Source organism: Lipotes vexillifer, unplaced genomic scaffold (genome assembly GCF_000442215.2).
Source record: "Lipotes vexillifer unplaced genomic scaffold, Lipotes_vexillifer_v1.1 scaffold624, whole genome shotgun sequence".
NCBI classification, from domain to species: domain Eukaryota; kingdom Metazoa; phylum Chordata; class Mammalia; order Artiodactyla; family Lipotidae; genus Lipotes; species Lipotes vexillifer.
The window spans coordinates 674,675-696,019 of NW_006771007.1; the positions used below are offsets into that span (position 1 = coordinate 674,675).

Consider the following 21,345-nt stretch of genomic DNA (forward strand, 5'->3'; position numbering starts at 1 on the left):
AAATTTATGGTTACCAAAGGGGAAAGGTGAGGAGGGATAAATTAGGAGTATGGGATTAACAGATACACACTACTATATATAAAATAGATAAACAACAAAGACCTACTGTATAGTACAGGGAACTATATTTAGTATCTTGTAATAACCTATAATGGAAAAGAATCTGAAAAGGAAGTGTATATACAGATATATATATATATATATATGAATCGCCTTGCTGTACACCTGAAACTAATGCAACATTGTAAATCAACTATACTTCAATAAAAATAAAAGTTAAAAAAAGAATCTAATCCTTGAACCAGACTTCAGGGTTAGATGTTGAGTCTCAGTGACAAAGCCTTACTTCTCACCACTTTCTTGTGTAGAGATATTTGCTGCCCAAGGCTGTTGCCTCCTAAAACTTAGCCTAATTAGAGCCTGATTGGATTTGACCACTAGAAAGCCTGCTGCACTTTTGGTGCATGGTTTCCTGTGCTCCAGAGAGCTCTGCTGTTCAGAGGCTCATAAAGCACACTCCTGGACAGCTTCTCAGGCCTGGGTTTCTGCTCCTTGGCCGGCTCTGTGCTTTATTACCTCCTGAGGTACTTACCCACTTGCCTGTTCTCAAGTTACTTCCCCAGGCCCACAGTTTGACAGTGCTTTCCTAGGGGACACAGCCAGCCTCCCTGTTGCTCCAAACCAGCTGGAGGACTTGCAAAAGCCAGAAGCAACCACTTACATGGGCCTGGCCTTGAAAATGGAATGCCTCACCTTTCTTACACCAATTAGTGAAGGATGGGATCTGTATTAAAGGGAAGAATGCTAAGCGAATCTTTCCAGAAAATGAACGGAAAAAACAAGCAAGAAGGGGTGGGCATGTTCTTCAAATGGTAGGGCTCCTTGTTCTGTTGGGAATCATCCTAGAGCTGGAAAAGATGCCAGAGCTGTGGGAGAGGGTGAGCAAGTGAGCTAATGATCAAGCATTTTGACCTGGGTTCAAGTGGATCTGGCAGAACTACCTTAGACCATGTTCCAACTTCATTCTTTTCCTTAAATTTTATTTTATGCTCCTTTCCAAAGAAGTTGCTTTCTAGTTTTTGTTTGTTTGCTTGTTTATTCATTTGCAAAAGGGAGTTGGCAAACCCAAAACATGGTTGGATGTCAAAGGAGTTGGTTAGAACATTTGAGTCCTATACAAACACCATAATCTAAGGTCTTGGCCCAAGCTACAAACAATTTTCAAGAAACAACAAGTACACAGTGATTAAGTTGAAGCTAACATAAAAGGATTTCCAAGGTTGAAACCCTGTGGATCCCACAGGGGAGAGGAATAAGAAGCACTTCATTGAGAGTTCCGTACTCAATATAGCTCTAATTAAGTGCTCACCAATTTAAATGTAATTCCACTAATAACCACTCTGTGAGGAAGGTGTTGTTATTCTCCCTATTGAACAGATAAGAAGGCAAGTTTCAGAGAGGTGAAGTGACTTTCCTGAGTTCAAACCGTTACTAAATGGCAGAGCCAGGATTTGAACTCATGCCTAACACACAGTAGAGTCTCAGCTCATGCATATTGTTTATGGAATGAATAAATGAATGAACAGTCTTTTTGAGTAGAACTGTTCTGTATCTTGATTGGGTCAGTATCAATACCTGGTTGTGATGTTGTACTATAGTTTTGTAAGATTTACCATTAGGAGAACTGGGTAAAGTGTTCAAGGGATCCCTCATTTTTATTCCTTACAACTGCATGTGAATCTACAATAATATCAAAATTAAAAGTTTAATTAAAATAAAAACTATGCTAAGGAAAGAAGCCAGACACAAAAGGCCACATATTATGTTATTCCATTTATATGAAATGTCCAGAAAGGCAAATCTATAGAGATAGAAAGTTGTTAGAGATAGTAAAGTTGATAGAAGGTGATTGCCCAGGGGTGGGAATGGGGAGTGAGTGCGCATGGGCCTGAGGGATCTTTTGGGGCATTGCAAATGTTCTAAAACTCAACTGTGGTGATAGTTGCCCAACTCTGTAAGTTTACTAAAAATCATTAAATTCTACACTTACAATGGATGAATTGTATGGTGTGTAAATTATGCCTCAATAAAGCATTTTTAGGTAAGTTTCTGTATATGTAAAATTACTGCAAAATAAAAGGTTTATTTTGAAAAAATGAAGTAGTGTTAAAGAAAAAAATAAAGACTTGAGACCCTCCCCACAAAAAAGGAAAGATGTAAAAAGATCAATAACTATGACTATATCTATATGCCAAAATACATAAAATTAAAAGACAAATGACAAACTGGGAAAATATTTGCTACAGTTATAACAGACAGTGTGTCAGTATTCTCAATATATAAAAACTTTTTAAATACTAGCATCCCCAAACAAAAATGAGTAAATGACACTCTCCTCGGATTCATTTGTTTACAAGAAAGAAAAGCCACTCTAGCTATCTTGTTGTAAAGATATAACAGGTAGTCTCATAGTCATCTAAGGACCAGAAAAGTGGTGTACACAGGGAATAGTACTGGAAAGGCAGGAACAGAGACTGCCCACTCTCTCATGGACGTGTGTAGCTCTTCTTTCTGCTTGTCTGTTTCATCATCCTCTGAATCTCTTAGCTCAAATTCTCAAGACTCTGGCAAGCCATGGATTGATTTGACTTGGATCAGCTGTCCACTGTGTGTCCAAATAGCTGTCACTATTATAAAGATAAGGCTTTAGATTATCTGAGACAGAGCAATAGACAGAACAAGCAAATTCACTGACATGTCTATGATAGACATAGACCAGCCATAGAAGTAAATACGTGTTTGGGAAAAATATGCAACCTCATCATTAGCAATCAAAGAGACAGAAATTTAAATAGCAAGAGACTTTTTTTGCCCATAAAAACATCAAAGATTAATGATAATTCATGCTGACATACTACTGGGAGATAGGACACATGGGTCTGGAAAACAATTTTTTAATTAATTAATTTGTTTTTATTTTTGGCTGTGTTGGGTCTTCATTGCTGTGCGTGGGCTTTCTCTAGTTCTGGCGAGCGGGGGCTACTCTTCGTTGTGGTGCACGGGCTTCTCATTGCAGTGGCTTCTCTTGTTGCAGAGCACGGGCTCTAGGCGCGCAGGCTTCAGTAGTTGTGGCATGCGGGCTCTAGAGTGCAGGCTCAGTAGTTGTGGTGCCCAGGCTTAGGTGTTCCGTGGCATGTGGGATCTTCCTGGGCCAGGGCTCGAACCCGTGTCCCCTGCATTGGCAGGTGGATTCTTAACCACTGTGCCACTAGGGAAGCCCTGGAAAACAGTTTTGCAATATGTATTGAGGACCTTTAAAATGGACATAACCTTTGACATAATAATTCCACTTCTAGAAATCTATCTTAAGGGAATGAATAATCAGAGATACAGCGAGATTTATATATGTGAATATCTTTGTAGTATTTTTTATAATAAAAGAAAAAGAATGAACAGTATAAGTGTCCAGTATTATAGGATATTTAAGTAAATTGATAAACATACGAGGAGCATACAGTCATTTAAAATCATATTTTTGAAAAGTATTTAATGAATGAAAGGTTCTTATAGTATTATGTTGAATGAAAAAAGCAAGATATAATATTCTATATATAGTGTGAAAGAGAGAAAAAATTGAGATGCTAGGAAGAAAGAAGCCAAAATCGTGAACTTAACAGTGGTTATATCTAAATGGTAAGATTACAAATTATTTCCGTTTTTACTTTTCATTTTCTTCATACATTTTTTGGCTTTTTAAATGTTTTCTGAATGAGAATGAACTTGAACTTTTGTAATCAGAATAAAATCATAAATGTTGCTTAAAATTCAAAGACATAGAGGAAAGACATGGAGTAAAAGTAGAGACCACTAAATATTAAAGCATATTTAAAATTTAAGTCAGTATGGTACTGGCATGAGAAATAAAACACAGAATAAGTAGGGTAGAAACAGATTCTTGTATGTGTGAGAATTTAATATAAGATATGGGAGGCTTCACCAAATAGTAAAAGAAGGATTATACCATGATTGAATTAGTTACAAATAGTAACCAAGAGTTCTGCTATGCCATATGCTAAGTGCTTTTACATTCATTTTCTGCTTTACTTATTACAACCTTTGAGATTTAGATAGTATTATCCCCATTTTAGAGATGAGTGAACTCAAGTCCCTAGAGCTTTAGGCATTTGCCCAGAGTCTCATATAAAAGTAGTGGAACCTATGTTGGAACCAAGTATGTCAGATTCTAAGTCTCTATTCTGTTCTACCACATTCTATGTATATAAAGTTCCTGGCAAGGTATCTAGAATACAAGAGGCATGTAGTAAGTGTTATTCCTATGAGTAACTTATACTTTTCTGCATATATTATAATGTAATATTTAATGCTTTATATAGTATATATAATAATGTAAATACTAGTAATAGTAATATGATAAATATATCATCTTAATAACTCTTGTCTTTGTCCCCTGGCCTTCTCTATGCCCTCAGCCGGTGCCTTTGTTCAGACTTCTTTGGCCACAGGTTGCTTCAGTTGCCTCCTAACTGGTATCCATACCTCTTGTCCCTTACCCTCTGAGCCAGTCAATGTCAAACCAATCTCCTGCTGACAATCCTTAACTGTCTTCATATATTTTCAGGGTGAAGGTCCAAAATTCTTAATATTGTTTCTGAGACCCTTCACGATCTGGCCTACTTTCTTTTTTTTTTTCCAGTTTTATTGAAAAATAATTGACATACATCACTGTATAATTTTAAGGTCTACAGCATGATGGTTTGATTTACATACATTGTGAAACGATTACCACAATAGCTTTAGTTAACATCCATCATCTCATATAGATACAATAAAAATAAAAGAGAAAAAATTTCTCCTTATGATGAGAACTCTTAGGTTCTACTCTCTTAATAACTTTCCTATATACCGTGCATCAGTGTTAGCTATAGTCACCATGTTGTACTTTACATCCCTAGTACTTACTTATCTTTTAACTGGAAGTTTGTACCTTTTGACCACCTTCTTCTAATTCCTCCTCCCCCACCTCCCCCATCCCCTGTCTCTGATAACCACAAATCTAATCTCCTTTTCAAAGAGTTTGGTGGGGTTTTTAAAATTTATTATTGTATTCCACATATAAGTGAGATCGTACAATATTTTTCTGTCTCTGACTTATGTTGCTTAGCATAATGCCTTCAGGGTCTATCCATGTTGTTGTAAGTGGTAGGATTTCCTCATTTTTGTATGGCTGAATAATATTCCATGGTATATATAAACACCACAACTTCTTTAGCCATTTGTTCATTGATGGATGCCTAGGTTGTTTCCATGTCTTGACTATATAATACCACAATGAACATGGGGGTGCAGGTATCTTTTCAAGTGCATGTTTTTGTTTCCTTCGGATATAGCATTCCAGGAGGTAGAATTGCTGGATGATGTAGTTGTTCTAGTTTTAATTTTTTGAGGAACCTCCATACTGTTTTCCATAGTTTGGCCTACTTTCTAATCTCGCCTCCTATCACTGCAAACCTGCTTAGCTCCAGCACTGTGGGCCCTGGTATATCATACTGAACTCCACACCTCCATGCCTTTACACATGCTGTTCCCTCAGTCCAGAGCATCCTTTCTCCACCATTTGTCTCACTGATTTCTATAGCCCTTTGTAACAGCTCCTATTGACTTTTTCTTCAGGATGCCTTCCTTACTCTTCCAGTAGTAGCCCTCTTCTGTGCTCCTGTAGCACCCTGTGCATTCTTCTATCTTGGTACTTAACACACTGTCCTGTCTTTGTTGACCTACATGCCTGTCTCCTCTACGACCTAGATGGTAAGTAACCAAAGGCAGAGATTCTTTTACGTTATTTCATTGGAATTATCAGAACCTAGCTAGGGTCTGGCCCATGACCAGACCCTAGCTTAATAAGTGTTTGTGAAATGAATAAATGAGCTTTTGTCACCTAATGATGCTTTTATCTTCTAGATATATGGTTCAGTGGCCTGGTGGCCGAATCCTGCATCGCCATGAGCTAGACACCTTCCTTGCACAGGCAGTATCTACTCAGCTTTATGAACCAGATCAGCTTCAAGAACTCAAGGTGATTTGATCGATCCTCATTTAAATTCTTTCTTTTATGAGCTCATAGCTTTATTTTAGGTTTTTTTTTCCCTGGAGCTGGGGAGAAGAGTAAGTTCTGCAGGTAAATGTTTGATTACTTTAGCCAAATATTTATGTCTATTAATAAAGCCAACACTGTTCACGTAGTGATAGGTGAGAATGGGTAGAAAAAATGGATATTGTATAAGGCAAATAAGTTGTGGCCCATAGAACACAGTAAGGTTTCCAACTCTTACAAAAGATGCTACAGGGGACTTATCCTGGTGTTCCCTGTTTGTCTCTGAGTAAATGTCCACCCTCCCTTTTTTAATGAAGTATGGTTGATTTACAATATTGTGTTTCAGGTGTAAGCACAGTGATTCAGTACTTTTGCAGATTATATTCCATTGTAAGTTATTATGAGATAATGGGTATAATTCCCTGTGCTACCCTGCCTTTTTAAATAATACTTATTGGGTGTTAGAGGAAAGTCTAGAAAAGCATAAGGAAGAAAGTAAATCCACCATATAACTGAAGGCAGTAGAATATAGTAGGTTGGAGGGCAGGCTCTGAAGCCAGGCTGGCTTGACTTTGAATCTTAGCTTCATTACCTTCTAGCTAGGTGTCCTTGGGCAGGTTGCTTAACCCCTGTAGCTTCAGTTTCCTTACTTGTAGAGTTATGAAGATATTAAATAAAATAATCCATGCAAAACACTTAGAACAGTGTCTAGCACATTTTAAGTACACAGTACTCAATAAATATTAGGTACTAATGCAGGACATTCCTCTTCTGACTTCAGTAGCCATGGTCCTTTCAGGCCCTAGTATAAACTAGAAGATAAAGTCTAGTAAGTCTTACAAAATCTTGATTTCAGTGGGGTCAACTAAGGGAAAGATGAAAACAGTCTTAGACAGACAGTGTGGGTTCCTTTTTACAGTAAATGTGATACTGCTTGGTGCTAGAGCAGGTACTGACAGCTCCACACCACACCTAGGAGAGGGCCTGCAAGAACTTCCCCTTTTCCTGGTAAAGCCATCTAACAGGCCAACTTGAGATAACCACTGTGAACATTTTGATGGTTTCTTCCAGACTTTTGTCATGTATTTTCTACATAGTTGAAATATTATTTATGTAATTATATACTGTATTTTTAAACTTAATATAGCACATATTTTCTATGTCTTAAAAATTTCTGCTAAATATTTTATCATATGGATGTATCATTTAATTATTCTAATGTTGGCCATTTGGTTTCCAGTTTTCACCTATTATATGTAATTATTAACATCTTTTTTTAAATTTTTTTGGCTGCATTGGGTCTTCGTTGCTGCGCGCAGGCTTTCCCTAGGTGCGGCGAGCGGGGGCTACTCTTCGTTTCAGTGCACGTGCTTCTCATTGCGGTGCACGTGTTCCTCATTGCAGTGGCTTCTCTCGTTGCGGAGCTTGGGCTCTAGACACGTGGGCTTCGGGAGTTGTGGCACATGGGCTCAGTAGTTATGGCTCGCGGGCTCTAGAGTGCAGGCTCAGTAGTTGTGGCGCATGGGCTAAGTTGCTCTGTGGCATGTGGGAGCCTCCTGGACCCGGGTTTGAACCCGTGTCCCCTGCATTGGCAGGCAGATTCTTAACCACTGTGCCACCAGGGAAGTCCTGTAATTAACATCTTTATGCATAGAGCTTTATTCACATCTCTACTTCCTTAGAATAGATTCCTAAAAGTAGAATTTCTGAGTCAACAAATGTGAACACTTTTAAGGTTCCTGATATATATTGCTTAATTGTAACACACATTACTCATTAGTTTTATTTGAGTGTGCCCATTTATTTCACCATATCCTCATCAGCATTGGGTGTTCTTTTGGTCTTTAGTTTTGTTTTAATTTTTTTCTAATTTGACAGGCAGAAAAAATGGTTTCTCAAGTGGGTGTCTTTTTAAGGTTTTAAAGCTGATTTTTTTTTTTGTAATGAGTGTCATCCAAACCATCTCAGGGAAACAAATGGATGGAGGCTGCTTATGCACTCAAATGTCTGTATTGAAAGGCAACATGTTCTAATTTAACTGGAATAATCAGCAAAACAGGAATAAGCAAATGTAACCAATAACAGTAATTTCTTTTTTTTTAACACCTTTATTGGAGTATAATTGCTTTACAATGGTGTGTTAGTTTCTGCTGTATAACAAAGTGAATCAGTTATACATATGTTCCCATATCTCTTCCCTCTTGCATCTCCCTCCCTCCCACCCTCCCTATCCCACCCCTCTAGGTGGTCACAGAGCACCGAGTTGATCTCCCTGTGCTATGCGGCTGCTTCCCACTAGCTATCTATTTTACGTTTGGTAGTGTATATATGTCCATGTCACTCTCTCACTTTGTCACAGCTTACCCTTCCCCCTCCCCATATCCTCAAGTCCATTCTCTAGTAGGTCTGTGTCTTTATTCCCGTCTTGCCCCTAGGTTCTTCATGACCATTTTTTTTTCTTAGATTCCATATATATGTGTTAGCATACAGTATTTGCTTTTCTCTTTCTGACTTACTTCACTCTGTATGACAGACTCTAGGTCCATCCACCTCACTACAAATAACTCAATTTTGTTCCTTTTTATGGCTGAGTAATATTCCATTGTATATATGTGCCACATCTTCTTTATCCATTCATCTGTTGATGGACACTTAGGTTGTTTCCATGTCCTGGTTATTGTAAATAAAAATATGGAATGCTTCACGAATTTGGGTGTCATCCTTGTGCAGGGGCCATGCTAATCTTCTCTGTATCGTTCCAATTTTAGTATATGTGCTGCCAAAGCAAGCACTAACAGTAATTTCTTAATGGTAGTTTTTCCTCTGTGGTGGTTTCAGATTGAGAAACTGGATGCTCGAGGGATCCAGCTAGCTGCCCTCTTCATGAGTGGGGTCGACACAGCTCTGTTTGCTAATGATGCCTGTGGCCAGCCAGTCCCTTGGGAACACTGCTGCCCCTGGATTTACTTTGATGGCAAGCTGTTCCAGAGCAAGCTAATTAAAGCAGGCCGGGAGCGAGTATCCCTGGTTGAGCTCTGCGATGGCCAGGTACCACATGTTGGGCAGCTGCTAAGACCGTCTCTGATCTTCTGTGGGGATGAATGACAGAAAGCGGAAAATGAGCTGAGACATTGGGAAAGGAGGTAGCAGAAGTGGGAGAATGTGTCTGACCTTAACCTAACTTGGTCAAGGATGATCCCAAAGGCCCAGAGTCTGATATGTACATGTTACAAAATCATGCTGGGAAGTGTTTTTGCTTTTTTTTAAATAAACTTCAAGTTTTCATATTCCTTTTTTTGCTCCAAGTTATTTCTTCCCCATGGAATACTCAGATATACTCTATGCCTTTCCCCCAATTCTTAGAATTTCATTTCCCTTATTTATAAAAACTGTAAGTCACTTTTGAAAGTGATGATATTTTTTATAAAGGAACTATTTTGGAAATAGAAGAAGGTAGTAAAGTAGATGGCAGAGTAAAAGCAGGGGATATTTTTTGCAGTAAAACCTTCGAAAAGATGAGAGAAGTCAAGGGAAAGGAGCCCTTACTTACTTCTTTGTCCATCTGTGGGGTATAAGCTGAGAGACTAGAGCAGGGGGTCAGCAAACTGTTAAAATTTTTTTAATTTGAATTTTTATTCCAATAAAGCTTTTTGGAACATAGCCACATTCATTCATTTACATATTGTCCATGACTGCTTTCACACTACAGTGGCAGAGTCAAGTAGTTGTGACAGAAAAAGTACGGCCTACAAAACCTATCTGGCCCTTTTCAGAACAAGTTTCCTGACCTCCGGACTAGAGGCATGGACTTATCCTGGACAGAGGTCATGGTCTCTGATCCTGGGTATGGGGGAGAAGGTTAAAAGGGTTTGTATATGTCAAGTTTTGTTCTCTCTTTTACCTTATTCTGTTACCTCCCCCTTTAAAAAATAACCTAGCTTATTGCTGGCTGTGTAATAGACAGTTAGTAAATACTTCTTGTTATATTTGTCTTCCTTGACCTAGTCAAGGTGCCTCACAAGCCCTCAGTCAGAACTAGTATGATGGTAGTTTGGTGTCATGCAAAGAGTGGGGGCTTTGGTGCCAGACAGGCTTCCCTGAGTATGTCACCTTGAGCCATTTAACTCCAGGCCTCGATTCTTTTAGTGGGAATAGACTTGTGAGACTGTACCTAGACTGCCCAATACTGTGCCTGAAACATAGGAGAAGTTCAAGAAATGGCAGCTGTTATTATTATTCCGTCCCTTATTTGAAGGCTGACCTGGCAACCAAAGTGGAGAAGATGAGACAGAGCATCCTTGAAGGAGTCAACATGAACTATCCATCGCCTTCTGCTCTACTTCCATCACCTACTTTTGTGCCTCCCTTGGTGCCCTCTCTCTACCCTGTTTCGCTTTACCCCCGAGCCATGGGCCCAATGCCACCTCCCCCTCAAGGAAGGAGCCGGGGGTTTGCAGGTCAGTACCTAAGAATGAGGTGTTTGTCAAACTCAATCTATTTCATAGTAACCCATCCAGTAATTATTGCCAGTTACAGAATCAGCAGTTTCACATATATCTTTACCTTCTGTGCTATGGTGTGGTTTGAAGAGGAGCTTACTGAGATGGAGGGGTATAGCCTGTGGAGGAGAGCCCACTGTCTTCCCAGACCACTCTCCATAGAGGTGATTGATCCCTAAGGATTTGACTCTCACCAAACCACTCATGAAGTAACTGATGCAGAAACCAAGAGTCACTTTATTACTTTTTTTTGTCAATTTATTACTTTTGAGAACTGTAATTCATGTGAACTGGGTCTTCATGGTTGCTGGTTAGCTCACTCTCTCCGCATAGGCAGATGTACACAGGAGCTTGCAGGAAGAGCAATGGTAGGTAAGTAAATGACCAGTGTCAGCAAACAGCCATAGCTTGATGTACCCATTTCCACTCTGAGGGTAGATCTAACACATTTCCAGAAGCATGGAGAGAAATAAGTCATAGTCTGTACCCTTCAGGGGATTGCAGTTTAGTGAAGAAAACAAATACATACACACTCATGTGGATCCACACACACATGTATATACACACACGTATGTATACATTATGGTGATATCTGAGCTGTGGCTTAATGATGAACAGACGTTCTTGCTTAGGTAGGTCAGATACTGACCCTGATAATTCAAACAACCTGTCCCCTGGCGAAACAGGGTATTTTAATGGGGACATTTTAACATGAAATGCCAAGTTTCTGTGATCGGTTGAGAGTGCTATGGTTGAACTGTTTGTTGTGTATTGCTCGTCACTTTAAAAATAATAAAGCTGGAAGTTGAAATTTGTCTTAAATTTAGGGTCACAAAATTCAGCATGGATGTTTAGCTCAAGGCTGTGCTTAGAGGAGCAGCGTGAATGTCTGCTCTGTTCAATCAAGTAATGATTAAGTCTCACAAACCAGGGAGCCAGCCATTCATTCCATCCTTTGAAGGTGTCTTTATAGATGCCTGTTCTCATTCTTTGCATGTTGACTTTACTGTGTCTCAGAAGACAGCCTTAATTAAGGCCAAGTTCTTGGGAGGTCCTCACCATTGCCCCAGCTCTCACTGATGCCTAGTCTCCAGTTACTAGTGGTTCATGAGGAGCCTTCTGACTCCTTAAAGGCCCAGTAGGATCCCCAAATGCAAGTCTTTCTTGCCCTCTTAGGATTAGCTAGTCACCTAGTTCCTTAGACTCCCACTTTTATATAAATGAAGGGCTCTTTGCTAACAACCTGCTAAGTGAGTGAAGAGTTATTAATATTTGGGTTTTTTCCACAAACTAAAATTAAAGGTTTACTAGAATTCTGTATTCTATGAAGGCTTCCTTTTGTGCCAAATTACAGAGCTGTACTGTGCTTGTGAGCTCACACACAGAGTTGGAGTTTCCTGTTTTAAGGAGATCTGCTATCTTGTCTTGAATTGGTTCTGGTTTTCAACTGTTGCTATTCTTACTTTTTAATCATAAATTACTGTAACTTTGGTTTCATTATTTTTTGTTTTATTTGATTGTTTGGCTAATCCTCCAGTGTGTAGTGACATGTATTTGAATCAAAAGTGGTTTTGGCCTATAATTTTCCAATAGCTAGATCTTAAGACCTCATTCTCTCTCCACAAATATTGAATGCCTACTGTGTGCAGGCTCTGTAGTTGGAAAATGAATCAGGCACACCCCACTTGCTAAAGTGGATATGTATGGATCTTCAACACCCTCTTCCAAAATTTGCTTCCACCATGACCCTTTGTTGTTATCACAGTCTTTTTATCATAGAGAAATGGAAATACACAGAGTAGGTGGGCTGTAGATCTTTTGTTCCACCTCTTATCCTACCGTGCACTTACCATTCTTCCTCTCTTCCCAGGTCTCCATCCAATCCCACCCCAAGGAGGAAAACTAGAGATTGCCGGGATGGTTGTGGGCCAGTGGGCTGGCAGCAGATCCTCCAGGGGTCATGGCTCCTTTGGCATGCAAGTGGTTTCTGTCGGTGGGCCGGGAAAGGGGTATGTATTTGAATAGGTTGGTATAAGCTAGTGTCAATCAAGGTGCTCTTGGGAAAATGCCCAGCTATTCAACCCTTCTATTAAGGTAAGAGGCATTAACTAACTTTGGGTTTTTAAAGCCAGTTTTCAGTTGAATTCAGCAAACATATAAAAATGCCCTGCCTTGATGAAAAAGTTTTTGCCCTAGAGGAGGACTTGGGACACAGGACAATTTGGTATGACATAGAAATGACAGAGATAGAGGTTTACAGTGGTAACACAGAGGAGAGGCATCTAACTTAAGAGGGTCAAACTTCCTAGAGGAGGTGAGTAGTTAACTAAGTGAAAATGGAGGTACAGGCTTTATGTGTTCCTCATGATCACTTTTCCCCCCACTTTCTAAAGGCACGGAAAAGAGCAGACTGGTAGAGGATCCAAAGGACATAAAAAAGGAAATAAGCAAGTAAGTACCTTTTTGAGATGATCTAGCTTCTGTTTGATACCTCTTGTCGTTTGTTTTTTTTGTTTTTTTTTTATTGCAAGAGATCAGGCATGGAAACCTGGGAGCTTTCACAGCTTCTCCCAGCATTTGATTTCATCCGCCTGCTCTCTAGCAGTCTAATGAGGGTTAACCTGCCCAGGCTCTTCCCACAGGGCTGCAGTGTCATCCTTTTCCCTGAGTGAGGCCACAAGATAGAAACCAGGTACTGTGTCCTAAAGACCTACACTTAGCATAGTATGCACTACATGCAGCCATAAAGGGACCAAAGTGAAGTTAACAGTGGGACTCCACCAGCATGCCTGAACTTCTGAGGGGCTACCAGAGATGCTTAGAAAATTGGACTTTTGCCTTTGCTGATGATGGGAGGGGAGGAGACATCACCATTCTTCTTACTCTTAATGGTTCAGAATGGTCTTAAACTCACTGGTCTTCAATAGGCATCCCCCCTTCCCCCTGTAGTGATCCAAAATCTTGTAATGGCCTCAGAATGCTCATAGTATAGTAGCTACCATTTCTTGAGTGCTTACTTTCTTCCAAGCCATCTACTAGACATTTTATATGTGGTTTCTAATCCTCACAAGGGTCACTGATTAGACCATACTGCAAGGCAATTTTATTGTCAGCCCTCAATCCCAGCTCAGCTCTCATGTATACAACCAGCCCTCATTGCATCCATGTTAACTCCCATTGTCTAATGTTTTCTCAAGGAATACAAATTTGCTTTAATGTTATTTTGAGCCCCAAATGGAACTACAATGGTAAGTCCCACACACAAAGCATTTTGTAATGTACTCCAAAGCCAGAAAGCAGTGACTTTGGATTTTTCCAAAGCTTTTCAGCTTTTTCCAGAAGCTGCTCAGTAAGCAAAAAGGGATTGCACCAGGCAGGAAAACTAGTCACTCAGATAGTCTCCCATAAGGTAGTACAGCCTTGATGAATTCACCATGATTCAGGGACTGATCAATAGGCATACAGTCTGAAAAACCTGATATTTTTGGTACAATAATAGTGGATCCATCTGTAAGTGGTTGACTCACATTATCCAAGATCACAGAAATAGCTATGTGGATATGGCTAAAGGAGTGGGGGAAGGGAAGAGAAGGGAGGGGGTGAAAGATAAAGTACTGATTTACAGTGAGAAGAAATAATTATTGCAATATATTGTACACTTTTTTCCAGTCACTCATAAATACATGTATTTATTATTCCCATTTTAAACAGGAAAAAACTGAGGTTCAGAGGGATGAAGCACCTTGCCCAAAATTACCCATCAAGTTAGTATTAGAGTTGACATTCCAGCGTGAGCTGACTGATTCCAAAGCCCTGTGCTGTGCTAATTCTGAAACGGGATAACAACTCTAATTGTTAGAGATAAGATTCAGACCTAGGCCTGGCTGACTCTTGTATGCATGCTCTTAACCATGTCTACCGGAGCTTTCTCTCTCTAAGAGCAAGCTGAAAGGGAGGCCATGGTATCAGAAATTTGCCTGGGGGCATGGAATCAGAACAGTAACATTAGCTGGCATTGAGTTCTTACAATGTGCCAGGCACAACATGTTCTACAACATGTTCTAAGTGCTTTACATGGAGTCATTGAATCCTTATAGGAACCTATGAAATAGATACTATCATTCTCTCTATTTTACAGATGGGGAAACTGAGGGAAACAAGGGATGGTAGATGATCTTAAGTTTATCTTAGCTAAGATTTCTGGGGTACTGTTATCTACTCTAGAAGTAGCCTGGCCAGGGAAAGCCTCACGTTGACTTTGTTTTTAGCTAAGGCATCTTCCCTAGACAGAGCTGCTGCTGATTGCCTTGCTGACTCTCCTTTTTCTGTTCAGTTGCCCTTTCTCCAAAATCTGAGATAATTAATTGTTGCAGCTTATTAAATCTTCTTACATTACAGTTCTGTCTTCTTGAGATTATTCCTAGGTCAGTGGAGTTTTGTGTGTTCTCAAGTTCTTCAGTCACTTGCTTGTTACATTTTTATTTCTTTGTTGACTACCTCACATGGCTAATTCCATCCATTACTAGTTTCATCTTATTTCCAGGTTCTTGAGAAACACTTCACAGTTAACGCCCATGTTGTGTAGGTTTTGGAGCCAAATGATCTAGCTTTGAATCTGGCTCTGCCACTTACCAGTTCTGTGACTTTGGGCAAATTACTTAACCTCTCTGTGCTCTAATTTCCTCATCTGTAAAAATGGAAGAATTGGTACCTACCTCATAGAATTATTTTGAGTATTAAATGAGATGATATATGTAGTGTTTAACACAGAACCTGGAACATGGGAAGTGCTCAATAAATATTAATAGTTATTATTTATAATTGACCACAAATTCAACAGGTATTAGACTTCCATTATGTGTTGTGTCTTAGTGAAAAGAACAATGTGTTTGGAGTCAAACAGACTTGGATGCAAGTCTAGGCATGCCAGTGACCTTGAGCAAGTTATTTTACTTTTTCGAGCCTCATTTGTCTTTCTTATCTGTGAAACCAACATCAGAGTACCTGGCATGCCCAACCACTGTTATTATTCCTAATAATATTCATTGAGAGCCAGTACTGCACTTTCAAGGTAATACAGTTCATGGTGTTAGCATTTCAAGAGCAGTTACATTTCTGAAATTAAAAGAAAACCAGATGATTGTTTTTACTTATGAAAAATTCTATGGAATATTGCACATAGATCTTATCATTTGTTTTCTTTTCCTTTCATTTACATGTCCAATTGTCAGTATTGGACAGCGTTGCGTGGAAGTTAAGAGAGTAAACTTTAGAGGCTGACCAACCTGGAGTGCAATCCTGGCCCCACCACTTTCTACCTGTGTCTCCTTGAGCAAGTTACTTTAATCTTTCTGAGCCTCAGCTTCCTCATCTGTAAATGGGGCATCATAATATCTACCATTTAGGGTCCCTTTTGGCATTTGAAAAAAATATATTGTAAAGCTTTGTAAACAGTTGCCGTGTCATTATTGTGTTGTCATTGCCATTGGATTTGAGTCAGATCCATTTGTTGTCACCCTAAGTTCTCCAGACAGTGTCAGAGTGTACTAGGTGTTAACAAGCTTTGGGCTTTCTGGTGTTTTTGAAGAACTGAAGCAGTTTCTGCAGGCTAGCTTATAAACATGCTTGGAAAGGATCAGCCAGTTTGGGATTACCATTTCTACTGAATATCTCTGTTTTTGACAGAGCACTTCAGATGGAGTTTCTAAATCCCTGGAGCCTCATCAAGGTCGGTCTCGCTCACAGGTAAATGGAAACAATGGCACATTGATCAAGGAAGAGAAGAATGATCATCTTCCAGCTCCATCACAGTGTGCCTTAACCAGAGACAACAGTGTGTGTAATAATGGTAACCGCTACTTCCCCGTGAAGAATGGTGAGAAGAGCCGCTTACGAGAGCAAAAGCTGGGAACTGTGGCACAACAGAAAGAGGAATAACAAGCAGAAGATGGCTTCAGCAGATCAGGAAGAGGGGAAAACCTATACTTTTCTGATTTTAGGCCCAAGTTAGAGGAGGACATAAAGTGCTTACCCTAGTTTCATCCAGAGTTTGGATGGGGTGTTCTATTATATCCATCTTTTCCCCTTCCCTGTCTTTTTCTGGGCTTCCAGACTCAGTGGTCTGCTTCTAGGGAAGCTCTGATCAAATATGAATGGCAACAAGCATAGTTCCTGTTCTCAAATTGAATATATAGTGCCAATATTCTCTTTACGTCCCCTGGAAGCCTATTAAGGCAGTGACTATCGGATGTCATCACGTAAGGCCCTATAGAAAAGTTCCAGCTTTGGTTTTCTGAGTATATGGCTTCCTAACTTGCTTTTTTCTTTATGAAATAGTAGGGCCTTTATATATAATCAGTATCCACATCTTCTAACTCTCTCCCCATTCACCTCTGCCAGGAGTTTATACTACCACCTCTAGCTCTGACCTGACAATCAGATAGGTAGATGTTTTCAGGGAAGTGAGGTAGTATTGGTTATTTTTTTTTTTAATTTTATACACTTAAAATAACTACCAATGGCCTTTGTACTGGGGGATTCAAGTGAATCAGAAAAGTACTGGGCAGATTTTTCCTGCCTCTGAACTAATGAATTGTTTGTAAAATAGAAGATGTGGTGCAGTTCACCCACTCCCTGCTGCCCACACCCTGAAAGGGTGGAATCAATATAATGAAATTGAGTACGAAAGGGAACTCAAAAGATTGTGTGTGCTTGTTTGTGTGTGTGTGTGTGTGTGTGTGTGTGTGTGTGTGTGTATGGATGTTTGGATGGATATATATATATATATGAATGCATGTATCTATATGCATACACATACCCTTTATATAAAGAGACAAATCTATTTATCTATACATATTTTATATATATATATAAATATATGTGTATGTGTGTATGTATATATAAATATAAATATATATATTTTGTGTATATATATTTATATACATGCACACACATACATACATGATGATGTCCCAGAAGATTTACTGAATTTCCCAGAAATGCTTCCACTGCTATGGAGTGGTAGGTTTCAAAAGATCACATTTTAAAATCCTTACTAAGTCGTAGCCCATAACAATTATGAGAAGATGGGCTTCTCTAAAGCAGACAAAAAGTACTTTCCAGAGATTGCCTGTTCAGAACAACAAACAGTTGGGTTGTCACAAGCCAAATCTTGAACAGAGTCCTCACATCCCGTATGGTAAAAACAGGAGGTTGGAATAGGATTGGGAAAAGTTGGGCATTTCCTTATGAAGGAGCAGCATGGTTGGGAGAGAGAAAGGGGATGGGAGGTAATTACCGGGGCTTGCAGCCAGTTTGGAGGAAATCTCATCTGAAACTCTGGGATCAAACTGGCCTCAGGCTAGAATTTATTGCCATTAATCCCTGATGGAGAGAGGACTAACATTGGAAAGATGGGGTAGGGAAGTGTGAGGAAATGAGCAATTTGATTTTACATACCTAGATTGTTTCGTTTGTTCATTGACATTTTGACTACTGGATCTTTTCATTTGCTTTGCAAGGGAGACTTCAGAGGACTCTGGCCCGGGCCCATAGGGGTATTCTGTAAAAGGTTCCCAGCCCCCAAGTGAGGCCAGAATCTGTCCAGGACAAAGAGGCTGTTCCCCCTTTCTGGAGATACTCTTGAGACAACCTTGCACTTCCAATTTCCCTCCTCAACAGTATGAGGGATGGGAACATGGCTTGCAACAGATTAGCATTGTGTCTTCGTTCAGGAGTTGAGGCTTCCAGCCTCATACACTTCCTTTTGGGCTTTGTGATATTCTTGCCCAAGAAGTACCATTTCTACAGGAATACAACTGACTAGACTTCTAGCAGGGTTCTCTCTCTTTTTGAAAAACCCCATGTACCTTAACCCAGAGTAGGTCCTTGGTGATTTTTTTCCAGACAACCAGAAGGCTGTTTGCTCACTACCCACTTAACAATGAGTGTATCATCATGAGAGACTGAAGACAGTCTCAGACTGTTTTATCCTAGTCTGGCCCAATTTAAGAGAACCCGCAACTTGCAGGGGGAGGGTGGTCTAGAATGCCTTTTCCCCCTGCCCAGACACTTCTTACATAAACCAAAGCAGGATGACAAGAATGCATACCCAGCCAGATATAACCAAGAACAAAGTATACAAAAACCTCCTCTATGGAATTGGCTTCCCTAACTTGGTTCCCGCTCTTCTCCTAACCTGCCCAACCTTTCACAACATCTTGAAGGTTAGGACTTCTGTATCCAGCAAGAGAAGGATTTAGTAGTGAACGTAGATGGCTTGGAAATTTCTTTCTGGAGCCACAGAGGGAGGAGTCCTTTGGAGCTCTAAAAGTAACCAGAATCACTGAGCTGTGTTAAATTAAATAGCTAGCTAGCTAGCTAGCTAGCTAGCTAGCTCCAATTTCTAATAGGAAGTACTTGGAGTTATATGGAAAGACACTTTCTTCAGTTGCTGTTTCTGTGAATCTTGAATCTATTTGACACAATCAAGTGACAGTATTGTTAACTCTCACAGCATTAAGAAGATTTATTATTTTGTAGGCATTCACTGTGAGAAGTAAAATTGCTGCTTTGACAGGGATGATTCCAGTTTGCCAAACGGCTTGCTTTTCTCCCTTCCACACACCTCTACTTTCTCCTAGCCTGGCCCAGGATGAAACAAGTGTCTCACTTCCAACTTTGATTTTTATTTGGATTCAGCATTTTGGGTTTGTAAGGTTGCAAGAAAGAACCATAAAGGGCCATCTTTTAATTTATCTGCCAAAACATACCATTTAGAAGCCAGAAAGACTAAGGTTTATTACTGGAAGATTAACTTTTTCTAATTGCAAGATTAACTTTTTCTAATTTCTTTCAAATTAGGGAACATGAGTCTGCTTTTTGCTGTGAGTACCACTTGAAGAGACTGTCATCCTTCACTTGAGGTTCAATTTCTGACTATGATGTGGCCTTTCTTGAACAAAGTCATGCATCATATGGGAACCCCCAGAAATGACCCCTTTACCTTGTAGGGCCACAAGCAAAAGCACCCTGGATGTATATAGCCACTGATCCCCAAGGACTTTCAGTTCTTGATTTCTGCTGGTGTGTATTGGGGTCAGCCTATAACTCCCACCCTTATTCAGTGGCCAGTCTAGTCTGGGCCAGGCCTGATAAACTTCTGCTCACTTGTATCATTTTCATTCTGAGCCAGTAGGACTTTGGGTAGACTTTATAGCCCAAGAAATGGCACTTGCTTTGGCTAGTGATATTTGATTTTTGTCTCCATCTTGATTTCCTGGCATTGTTGGCCAAGTCACATTAACTTGTTTTTAATCACTGAGAAAAACAGCCAGGTAAGGCATTAGGGAGGGTGGCTAAGGAGGGGGGTGGGGGGAGGAATGCTTATGTAGGGTAGAAAGAATGTGGAAGTAACTGTTTGGTTTTAGTGATCCAGTCCGCTGGAACCTTAGAAGGCTCCTGTGGGCCTGTCTGTGCTACCCTTTCAGCCTCTAAGACTCCCCCACCCCACTTTGAAATGACAGTACAAGTAGACCACAGTTTAAAGTAGTTAGTATAATTCTCCTAAGGTTTAATCATTATACTTGTTTACTTCCTGATGCATATTTCCTAAATATGCTTGGGGTTTTGGGGGGGGGTAAGTTTTCACTGTTCCATTGTGTGTCACCCTATATTTTTCTTCCTCTTGTGACTTTGGCATCTTCTTTTATTTGACTTTCCATTTTCTTTTCCCTTGGCTTATTGCAGTAGTCTGCTGCTGCAGGTATTCCCCTATTCCCCTGTTACTGCTAATTATCTTCAGTATTGTCAGAGGTTATTTTGATGTTCTAAGAAAATAACTTCATATATTTTTTTTTTACAAAATCATCTTTTCCAAGGTAAAAGCAAAATTGAAAAAACCTATGCTAGGGTGCCCACTGCAGCTTTTGACATTGCCCTTGTACTTTTATAGATGCTCTTTTTGTCCGTGTTGGTAGTAACTAATGACTAGTGAATTTTCATGTAAATGCAACAAATTAAATATTTCAGATTTTATTAATCTCTCATAACCCTGCAAAATCTGATGACTTCATTTTAGTTACTTCCCAGAAGACACTTCCCCATCTACCTTTTATTTTATTCTATTCTGTTCTATTTTTAGAATAACATACTAGGTAAAGAAACTAACTCAAGGAGTCATTGATTTTTAGTGCTCCCTGATAAATGATGTTACTGACAAAAGTAAAATCTTTCATTGTTTTTTCCTGTGGTAGTATCTCTTCTCCTGTGCTCTTGACATTGTGTTTAGTGGATGGATAATATGTATTTCTCTTCCAAATTCTCTGCCTTTTTGGCCCACCTCACCACAAAAGCTCCGTAGTTTATTAATGTAAGTTTGAATGGATGCTTCTTAGGAGAAACTGCAGGAATTAAGGAAAGTGTTTCAGAAAGGAATGAAAATGTCTCAGGAGTTGTTCTATGATGGAAATTGGTCTGTTGTTCTGTTAATGCTGATGGAAAGAAACTTACAGTGCTTAATAAAAGTCTATTCTTTTAGTAAAAAAAAATGTGAAATAATTTTGGGTGTGTGAAGTTTAATTTCTTCTCCCATTTCTGGACTCCTTTTGGCAAATGGGGAATATACTTGTCTCAATTCAGAAGTGTTGCACAGAGATTTAGGAGCCTATTTGTAGTTGAATATCAGGGCAAGAGAGCCAGTACAAGAAAAGGAAGGGCATATTTAGCTTCCTGCTG

General features: G+C 39.6%; 1 protein-coding gene across 1 annotated transcript in view; it reads left to right on the top strand.

Annotated features, from left to right (window-relative positions):
- FAM120C (family with sequence similarity 120 member C) overlaps window positions 1-16,548 on the top strand; it is a 132,095-nt gene extending 115,547 nt beyond the window's left edge. The window contains exons 11-16 of the mRNA XM_007446478.1: window positions 5,980-6,094; window positions 8,951-9,160; window positions 10,368-10,569; window positions 12,482-12,620; window positions 13,005-13,062; window positions 16,297-16,548. Of these exons, the coding sequence (XP_007446540.1) occupies window positions 5,980-6,094; window positions 8,951-9,160; window positions 10,368-10,569; window positions 12,482-12,620; window positions 13,005-13,062; window positions 16,297-16,548 (976 nt within the window). The remainder of the gene's footprint in view (window positions 1-5,979; window positions 6,095-8,950; window positions 9,161-10,367; window positions 10,570-12,481; window positions 12,621-13,004; window positions 13,063-16,296) is intronic.
- The last annotated feature ends 4,797 nt before the right edge of the window (window positions 16,549-21,345 follow it).